Source organism: Neovison vison, chromosome 4 (genome assembly GCF_020171115.1).
Source record: "Neovison vison isolate M4711 chromosome 4, ASM_NN_V1, whole genome shotgun sequence".
In the NCBI taxonomy this organism is placed as follows: Eukaryota; Metazoa; Chordata; class Mammalia; order Carnivora; family Mustelidae; genus Neogale; species Neogale vison.
The window spans coordinates 144,500,604-144,511,135 of record NC_058094.1 but is presented as its reverse complement, the minus strand read 5'-3'; the positions used below and the strand labels follow the sequence as shown (position 1 = coordinate 144,511,135).

At 37.3% G+C, this 10,532-nt stretch overlaps 1 protein-coding gene across 2 annotated transcripts in view; it reads right to left on the bottom strand.

Moving 5' to 3' along the window:
- Positions 1-251: 251 nt before the first annotated feature.
- Positions 252-10,532, bottom strand: part of ORC5 (origin recognition complex subunit 5) — an 89,736-nt gene continuing 79,455 nt past the window's right edge. For both annotated transcript variants that reach the window (XM_044245850.1, XM_044245851.1), the window contains one exon: positions 252-1,056. In XM_044245850.1, the coding sequence (XP_044101785.1) occupies positions 1,011-1,056 (46 nt within the window). In that variant the 3' untranslated portion in view covers positions 252-1,010. The remainder of the gene's footprint in view (positions 1,057-10,532) is intronic.

Genomic DNA, 10,532 nt, shown 5'->3' with positions numbered 1-10,532 from the left:
GCTCACAACTGCTTGTCTTCCTTGATCCAGAATGTGGCAGACAATAACTACACGAAAAGGCTTCCTACCTGGCAGTGTATGTTGGGAGAATTTTTCTTCAAAAAAGGAATGAAAGAATAAAATGCCCCTGACATGTAAACTAGACTCTGTAATTAAGCACTTTAAATCTGCTGAGAACAATTTTTAGTTTTCAACTGCTAATGGAACTCTTCTTCAAAAATATGAAAAGAAAACCAGACCCAAGGTTCATAACTGATATAACAGGAAAACATTTTATTGTGGAACTCTTAAAGGCCAATGATTAAAAAAGGAAAAGAAAACTATCAGGCAGATTAAAAAGCTAGGCTGCGTGGTTAATTGCAAGAGTGACCAGAAAAACCGCACATGAGCATACCACAGATATGAAGCAGGCTTAGAGATGGAAAACTGGCCTATATCTGATCAAACTACCTTATGGTTGTGAGAAAATCAGGGTGAGGAATAAGCATACACAAGCTTGGATTTTTTTAAAAAAAATCAACTTCTATTTATTATATTTTGCAACTATGATCTTTTAAAACGGTGGCCTTAGGAAAATCTGCTTTGGCAAGCAACTGCAGAGGCTCCTGTGGAGAGGAAGTGAAAAGACTGGGCTTATATACAAGGGCTGCTGGCACGTTCAAAGCGCAGGGGATAGTTCACAGAGCAAAATGTAGTCCTAAGTAAATGGGTTTCAGGCAATTTCAGTGTTAAGATAACATCATTAAGAGTAGAACAGATTGTGCTCAAACCCTGCTGTTTATAATTAACACGTTGCTTCCAAATACTCCAGGGTCCCTGGTAAATAGTCTTCTGCTCACATCCACCCAGACCAATCAGAGTATTTTCATCAGATTCCATGCTGGGCCAGCACCTGTCTGGACAAATCCAATAGAGCCAAAGAACTCCTCTCCCTGGCCAGCTAAGTAGTTGGATGAACACAGCTTGGCTTAGTCATTGTCACAGTGTCCATATGGCTTTGAAGCTTGTTTTCACAAGAAATCATACAAGTATTTTATTATGTCAAAGTTCACCGTCCTATAAACAAAAATAGATAATATGTTAGCATCCTCACCCCCTAGACTGCTCAGCTTTGTATGTGTCGTTCTGGGAAGCACATGCAAAATAATTTACAACCAATGCTAACCAATTCTATAGTGCTATCAAAAGCAGCATAATAGGAATGGAATTAATTTGATAAAATGTCACTTGGAACAAAGTTTCTTTAAAAAGTTTCCTTTTTTTCTCCCATGCATAAAGTTTGCTTTTCTGAAAAAAAGGAAACAAAGTTAGAACTATTCAACATTCTGTATTTTAATTATACTACAGAAAGTTTAGATTTCATTTGAAAGCTATTTGTTTTTTTGTCTAATAACCAGAGTAAAGTAATTAGAAATGCAGAAGTATTTAAATCTTCTTTGCTTCTGAACACTGTTTATCTTCCCAAACACCTGTTTTATCATTACATAATGCATAGCTCATCCGTCCTTGTTCGTAGCTTTCATTCTTTTCAGTCTTCTAACACTGGGTGACCTGTATGTGTATTGTAACTAAATCTGTATGATCCAAGAATACCATACAACAAACAGACGATGTGGATGTATATTTTTGTACTCTGATGGCAGGCAGAATAAAATAGCAGAGAGACAGAGACATATAATTATTCTTCTTTCTCCAAACTCATTCTTCACTATAAATATTCAGACTTGGAGGTTTATTATTTGAATAAATGGTCAAAATAATTGGTTATAATGATCTAGCGATAAGTATAAAATTAAAGCCTTAAAGTATTCAATTCTGCAAAAATAATCATCCATGGGAGAACAGTCTTTTAAAGATTCACTAATTGCACACTCTTATTTATTAAACCATCATCAATTAATGTTTTTGTCTATCATTTTGTAATACACGTTCTAAAAAAGTTTCTAAGCAAATGACTGACATATCAAATATTGTTTAAAATGTGGAATAGGGAACTATGGATACTGCTTATGAAAACACATTTAAAAATAGCTCCAGTGAGATGCTCCGGCTATTGTGGTGCCTAATGTAGGACCAAAGAATACCTTACTGTTTCATACCTTACTGCCTCTGAAGAATACTAAACCTTTCCAAGTGGTATAAAACACTTCTGAGACAATCTTGTTGTCATTAAGAGTAATAAAATAACTGAAAACAAGTATTAAAATAAAAGAAAATTCTCAAGCATAAAGACATAAAATATGTGGTTATTACCTCATCTATTTTAATGTTCTTCTTTTGTTCAATTCTAGGACCTCCCAAAAATACTGGCAACAAGGTACCACAAGGCATTTTTTAAAAAATAAAATCATAAGAAGTACAAACTTCCAGTTGGACAAAATTACCAAAAAACATAAATCATAACGGTCCAAAAGATATTTTTTTAGAGGATCTTAGAAGGAAATGGATGTAAGAAGCTATTTCTAACCACAGGCAGAAAGGGAAGGGGAATGTGTGTGTTTCTCCACCATAACTTTGGGTCTTAAGGTTATAAACCTAAAGTAACAAGATAATGTGGACTTCATGTTAAATTTTATTATTTTGGGCTTTGGGGTTCTTGACATTGTGTGGGGAAAAAAATTTAGAAGCAGCTAAGATGAAAACATTTACATTCCAAAACTACAAGATTAGAAGCTATTATTTGATAGAATGGGAGACAGTCATACAAAATGACCAATACAAAGACACACCTACAATACCAAGGAGGGAAAAGGAGAACAGAATTACAACTCAGTAGTGACAGCACAGGAAAAGCGTTGGTATCACGGACTAGGACCAGAAGAAAACATGAACAAATGAAATACTGTGATTTGTTAGTGGTGGGGCTCCTCTATTCTACTCAGTCTAGTTGGGTAACTCTAGTAGTTTCTGCGATCAAGTTTTCTTTGGTAGAACAAATGGACTGATGGAAAAACACTACGCTTTTTAAGTGTCTTTTATTAGACACTTAAAGAATCTATAAAAGTTTCACTATGTTCCCTTTCTCTGCTTTGCCACTAGAAAGTACTCAAGCAAAGTAAATGGTAACATTAAGATTTTTGAATTTTTTTCAAGACAGTCAATTATTCAGGAATTGGATATATAAGATCATTCCTTTAAGAAACATTTACTGCCCAAGATGTATGAATGTTTTTATCATCCCTCCATCCCCCAACGTAAACAGGTGACTTGCCAACTGGTCCCCACATATATTATTCTAACCAAGGAAGAATTTGAAAGAATAACCACAAGGAAAAAATCAAAAATTATGTCACACATTCCAAAGATAACTCTGTGCTTTATAGGACGCAGAGATAAACAATTTACTGTAAACAACACTTTAAATTTCTACAAAGAGAATTATGTGCTTTGTATGTACTTTCCTCTGGCTTTTCATGGCTTCAGATGCATATTAAATTTGTAAAAATATGATGTTAAGGTTTTGGATAGTTTTTATATAATACAGGAGATTCTTAGACCTAAAATGAATCATTTTCTAAACTAAGCATATAGAAAAAATAGGATAAACATAAATAATATCAGTGACAATTTGCCTAGGAGTAATTAATTCTTAAATCAGAATTCAGAATACTTTAAATACAAGTTAGTTAAATGAAATGCCTAAAGATTTAAGATTTAATTTTGCTTTTATCCTTTGATTACACTTTATCAATTCTTTCACTACACTGAAATACCTTTTTTTTTTTTTTAAAGATTTTATTTATTTATTTGACAGAGAGAAATCACAAGTAGATGGAGAGGCAGGCAGAGAGAGAGAGAGAGGGAAGCATGCTCCCCGCTGAGCAGAGAGCCCGATGCGAGGCTCGATCCCAGGACCCTGAGATCATGACCCGAGCCGAAGGCAGCGGCCCAACCCACTGAGCCATCCAGGCGCCCCTGAAATACTTTTTTTCTCACAGGATACTACTTTATTTCCTTTTACTTTTGTGGGCAGTTTGATTCCACTGACAACTTGCAACCAGACAACTTTAAGCAATCTTCTTATGTTGGCAATGACTGTGTAAGAAAGAAACTTTAAACTACCATTCACATTAAGAACAACCCAAGGACAATTATTTATTAAGTTTCTCATCATTTTTCTTCTTCCATATTCTACCTCCATATTTTGTGCTTCCTTTAAAGCCTCCGACTGCTTCTCTGTCCAAACCTTTCCCCTGTTCCTTGGTCAGTAAATTTCTCTACGTCCTTTACCTCTTCCATGAATGTTTTTTTCTCTTCTGGGCTTCCTGTAATCTGGCTACCCCTGAAGGACCTTGTCTCCTCTCCAGCTCTTTCTAATGATTAAATTCCAGGCAGTCCTTTGGGTAGGGTTGGTGTCCTGGTGCAAAAAGCTCTGCTTCTCTGACACTTGGTTCATTCCGCTCACCACCCTGTGTCCCCCTGCCACTATGTCTTAGTCACTGACTCATGCCGCAACCCAGTTTGGTCTTCCTCTCCATCCTAAGCTCTGCACAGTGACCTCATTGCATATGCATCTTTCTTAACTCCAATGCCTTCTTTATCTCATGATCATACTCAGATATAATCTACCTCTAAAAACATAAATTCAGGCATGCTATACTCTGATCCCCAAGCTCTTTCTCTAAGCTACCTGGAACACCTTGACAAAACCAGTTCACAAGCTCCCTCACTTACTTGTGACCTACAAATACTTACTGAGTATTATGTGTTAGGCACTGAACTACTGGCCCTCTGCTGGCTTTATTTCCTTCCTTCCCTTCCTAACTTAGACTCCATGGTCCATCACCTCAAGCACTCACTTGCTAGCATCCACCAAATTTACCTGGCAAAACCTCAGTCCTAAGTGATTTCAACAATATCCCTTTGCTATCCCAGTACTTACCACATAGAATGCTATTATAGAAGATCTTAAGTTGCACAGATTGGTGTCACTGTAAATTCAAGGTCAGGAATTTTAAATGGGCCCTCAGTACTCCCAGCAAGTTCCTTCTCCTCATGGCACCTTCTTCTATTCCCCACAGCAGTTATTTCAAATACCCATATTCCTCTTGAACTGCTATTGCTTCTGTCCTTATTCTGTTTTGTCTCTCTGTTTATTTTTTAAAAATATGTTATTTATTTATTTGACACAGAAAGAGAGAGATCACAAGAAGGGGGAGTGGCAGGCAGAAGGAGAGAGAGAAGCAGGCTTCCCACCAAACAAGAACCCTAATGTGGGGCTTAATCTCAGAACCGGGGATCATGACCTGAGCCGAAGGCAAATGCTTAGCTGACTAAGCCACCCAGGTGCCCCTTTGTCTCGCTATTTAGAGGCAAAGTAGAAGACATCAGAATTTCCTCGACTTATTGCCACCAAACTTCCAAACTCAGCTCCATCTGAATCCACTTTTTCCTCATGTTATAATGCAAAAAGAGCCCCCTCTTTCATCTGGGGCTATTTCTTTCAACTCGTGTTTCTAAAATCCCATGTTGATATACCATTTCAGACTTTAATCTCTCTGTCCTCTGTATCATTAATTCTCCTCTATCACCCTTTTCCCATCAGCATTTAAATACGTTCAAATTTTTAAATAATAATAACCCTCCCATAGCTCCACGACCACTTTAGTAGGTAACAATCCTCTCTTCCTTTTCACAGCAAAAAGAATCCTAGAATACAGGCTCATGAGGATAAGATAAAAATCTGTTTTACTTGTTGCTGTATTCCCAAAGCCTAGCACAGTGATCATAATGGGCAACACAACAAATATTAAGTGAACAAATGAATTAGAAACATTCTATCTGCTGCATCAATTTTCTTATAAATACTATTTAAATATGCTATAATCTGACTTCTAAACCACTATATTCCTGTAAGTATTCCTGATAAAGTTACAAATGATTGTTTTTTTGTTTTAAGATTTTATTTATTTATTTGACAGACAGAGATCACAAGTAGGCAGAGAGGAGGGGGAAGCAGGGTCCCAGCTGAGCAGAGAGCCCAATGTTGGGCTTGATCCCAGAATCCTGAGATCATGACCTGAGCCGAAGGCAGATGCTTAACTGACTGAGCCACCCAGGTGCCCCTTACAAATGACTGTTTCATCATTAAATCAGATGGACTCTGATTTCTTGGCATCAGTTTGCCAGTTTTGACCATCACTCCCCTCCCTTAGGTTTTCCTACTTTTCTTGTGTATGTAACTCCATATATAACTGCTTAACCCACTTAAGCCTGTATCACAAGTATTTTTCTGTTTTTATCCTTCCAAAGTATGATTTTTTAATAACTGTGTAGTGTTTTTTTAAATTAGAATTTACAATAAATTATTGATCCATTCCCTTGTTTTGGACATTTAGGCTGTGTCCTCTGATCTAATCATTCATTCTCTACCACAGGAGTCTGAAACTAGACATACCTACCTCTTCTTTGCTAAGTATCCTTGCAATCTCTTATTTCTACCACACCTTTATTTGGAATGAAACTCTGACTCCTTACCTCCCTTCTTGTTGCTGCCCCAAAAGACAAGCTCACAATGAATGGTTCCCCGTCATCTGAAGTTTTACTGCTAATCACTATAGGAAAACATGAACTATTTATATATTTAGCAGGTTTAAAGCATTGTTTAAGTTTGAAGCATTGCCTGAGTTTAAAGCATTGTTTAAGTTTAGTTAAGGCAGTAACTGGCACAAATACAGTCTCTGTTTTGAGCTTCACACACTTAAACGCTGCAGAAAGATGAACTCTAATTATTAAGTAATTAAAACTATGATAAGTATCAGAGGAAAACAATGAGACCTGTATACTTGTATACCTGTATACTGTGATTAGAGTGGGGAGGGATGATGATGGTCATGGTATGTTTAGGAATGCTTCTTTTCATTTAAATTGAAATGTATAGGTTATGTGGTGGTTAGCTAGATAAAGGAGAGGAGGTGATGGAAAGTGCTGCATTTGCAAAGATGGGAAGCAGAATGGTGAATATGAAGAAATAAAAACAGTCAGCAAGTTAAAATGCAAATACCTAGGGAAGCAGTGTGTGTACCAGATGTGGCTGGGCAACATAATGATATTGCAGGGGCCAGATCACTGGGGCCTTGTAAGCTACATTAAAGATTTTTGTTTTTTTTAATCCCAAGAGTCATAGGAAATTACTGAAGACTTTTTTTTGGGGGGGGGGACGTATAATGGACGTATAATGTTATATTATTTTCAGGAGCAAAACATCAACATATTGATTCCACAATTCTATACATTAGTCTGGGCTCACACAATATGTGTAGTCACCATCTGTCACCAAACAACATTACCCCAATCTTACTGACTACATTTCTTATTCTGTATTTTTCATCTCCATGAATTATTTATTTTGTAACTGGAAGTTTGTACCTTTTAATCCCCTTCATCTATTTCACCTATCTCCCCACCTATTTCTCCCCTGGCAACCACGAATTTGTTGTCTGCATTTAAAGAGTTTGTTTTTTAGATTCTGCATATAAGTGAAATCATAGAGGATTTGTCTTTCTCAGCCTGACTTACTTCCCTTAGCATGGTATATTCTAGATCCTCCCACCATGTTGCAAATAGCAAGATCTCATCCCTTTTATATGACTGAGTAATAGTCCAATGCATATATGTACCACATCTTTATCCATTCATCTACCAAAAGACATGTGGGTTCCTTCCATATCTTGGCTATTGAAAATAATGCTGCAATAAACACAGAGGTGCATGTATCTTATCAAATTAGTGGGGGCTTTTTTTATAAGGAGTTAATATCCAAATATATAAAGAACCTACACCACTCAACATTACACACACACAAAAAATCTAAACCAATTAAAAAAGAGGATTAAAAGAAATTTAAAAATTAACAGAGGACATGAAGAGACACTTCTGCAAAAAAAAGATGCTCAGTCATCATCATTGAATCATCAGAGAAATGCACATCAAAACCACAATGAGATTATCTCCTCACACCAGTCAGAATGGCTAGTATCAAAAATACAAGAAATAACAGGTGTTGGTGAGGATGGGGAGAAAAAAAAAAACGTTGTGTACTGCTGGTAGGAATATAAGTTGGTACAGCCCCTGTGGAAAACAGTACAGAGGTGCCTCAAAAAATTAAAAATAGGAATACCATATGATCCAGTAATTCCACTATTCTGTATGTACCCCAAAAAACAGAAACACTAACTCAGAAAGATATACTACAGACTTTTAAGCAGGAGGGTGCCATTAAATTTGTATAAGATCATTCTGGCTGTAGTGTGGACAAGTTATAAAGGGTAAGAGCGGACAGAAGACAGGTCAGGAGGCTACTAGAGAAGAGATGGTGGTGGCCTGGTCTACAGAGGTAACAGTACAAAGTAAAAGTAAAAAGTGAATGAATTTGAGATCTATGGGAGGGACTTTGTAGTCAACAGGACTAATGCTTGGACACTGCAAGTGTGGGAGAGAGAAATGTGAAGAATAACTCCCAGGTCTGAGGCCTGTACGATGTGGCAGACTGCAGTGTTAACCACTGTAATAGGCAACACGAGAGGAAAGCTGAATCATTCTTTTTTTGTTGGCAGGCAGAAGTCGAGGTTAGAATTCCAGAGTTCAGTTTTGGAAATGTATTGATTTAGCTGAAAAACATCCAATAAAGGTCAAGAATATTAGAATTAAAGGTCTGGCCTTTAAAAACTGAGGAGTTATTAATATGGAGATGGTTGTTTAAGTCATGGGTATAGCTAAAACTGCCTAGGGGAGAAGTACAATAGGAACAGAGAAAAGAGCCAGGTCTCAAGGACAGCTACATTTAAAGGTCGGGTGGAAAGGAAAAACTGGCCAAAGAACCTTAGAAAAAATAGCTAAGGAATAAAGGGGAAAATCAGAAGACTGGAATCATGGGCTTTAAGAAAAGCGTTTTAAGGAGCGTGATCATCAGTGTTAGATGCCACTGTGAAGACAAACAGCCTGAGAACATTTCAAAAAGCTTCTGGGGAAGACGGAGGAGATAAAATTCAGATCACAGGTGGAAGAGAGACCGCCCACCTACTGAAAAAGGAAATAGAGAAGATGAACACCAATGTAGGTAACTGAAGGAGTTCTCAACTGATGGTTACAATTTCGTTCTGTAAAACAGGTGAATGCTGAACAGAGTAAACTGGAAAAGAGTCAAGAATCTAGGTTAAAAAGCACACTGTGAACCATGTGCTCTATTCTTCAATACATGAGGTGGGATGGGTGGGAGGCTGGTAAAAGATAAACAAGTATAAGGAAAATGTAGAAACAGAGCCAGACTGCACAAGGCCCAAAGAAGTCCACATTTCACAATAACTTGGGGGCAGGGGCAATCTGGAAGTGGCGAGAAGAAAGAAGGGTGGCACTTAAGGAGCACAACCATGAGAGCTTGGTGCATGAGAAAATAAGTAGCTACCATTAGAGGTAACTCCAGGGGAAAGAGTATCTCCATGTAAGAATCAGGTTTTCATTAAGGCAACAAGGAAGGATATTAGAAGCAGGATACGGGAGGGAGAGAAAGAAAGAACGGAAGGTTTTATGAGCAGAAAAAGAACACAAAATATCATGGGGATGAGGAAGTGGAAGAGGGAAGATGTGGGAAGAGGGAGGTGGTTATTCTTTGGACACTGCCCAAGGAAGGCAAGGAAGAGAAAATAAAGTAACAAAGCAAGTTACAGAGATCCCAGGTTCTATGACAGAATCCCAGGACTGTAAGTCCTGCTCCCTTCTTAGGTGGTAAATGGAAGCACACTTCTCTGGGTGTGTTTAGTATCACTGATGCTATGAATCAAGTTCCTTTTTGGTTCACTGTATATTCATCATACTGGGCATTCATAAGCCTCTGTCCTGAACATGTTTATGTTGGGGCACAACCCAACATTCAGACAAAATCCCTGAAATAAATACGCTTCATTCAAAAGTTATGTCTTTGACAGAGGCTTGTGCATACAGAGTTTTTAAAATCATGGTTTAGAAAAAGAAAGGTACTGCCTTACAGTTACACTGAATACACCCCAAGTTTCTGTTCAACTTCTTCTGGGTAAAAGTTTGCCCAGTTTTGCCACGACAACATTTTAAAACCCACATTTCAAGTTTTAGAGTCTACATGGCATCAAAATATCTCAAATATCTCCATTATAGTATCACAGAGCTTTTTCCTCTGCAAAGGAGACATCAGGGCAGAGGACACCAACCTGTGAACTTTAGAACGTTAGGAAGCTATCAACCTCATTTTTTGAAGTTATAATTTTAATTTTAATTTTAAAATTTTTTGAAGTTATAATTTTGAAATGCATGTAAATATCTTTAATATTAATTTGAAGAATATTAAAATTGAGTCTTCATTATTTAAAAGGGTTGGGAAAGCACTGTCTTATGGACTGTCTTGTTCTACCCACCATCCTACATGCACATTGCCTCTTCTACTACATGGTCTAACAGACTGCTATCCAGCTGCAACCATGAGATGAGGTCATTTATTCATATAAATGGCTGGAACATTTTTCATAACAGTAAGTAGACCTCTCTGAGGAAACTTATTACAT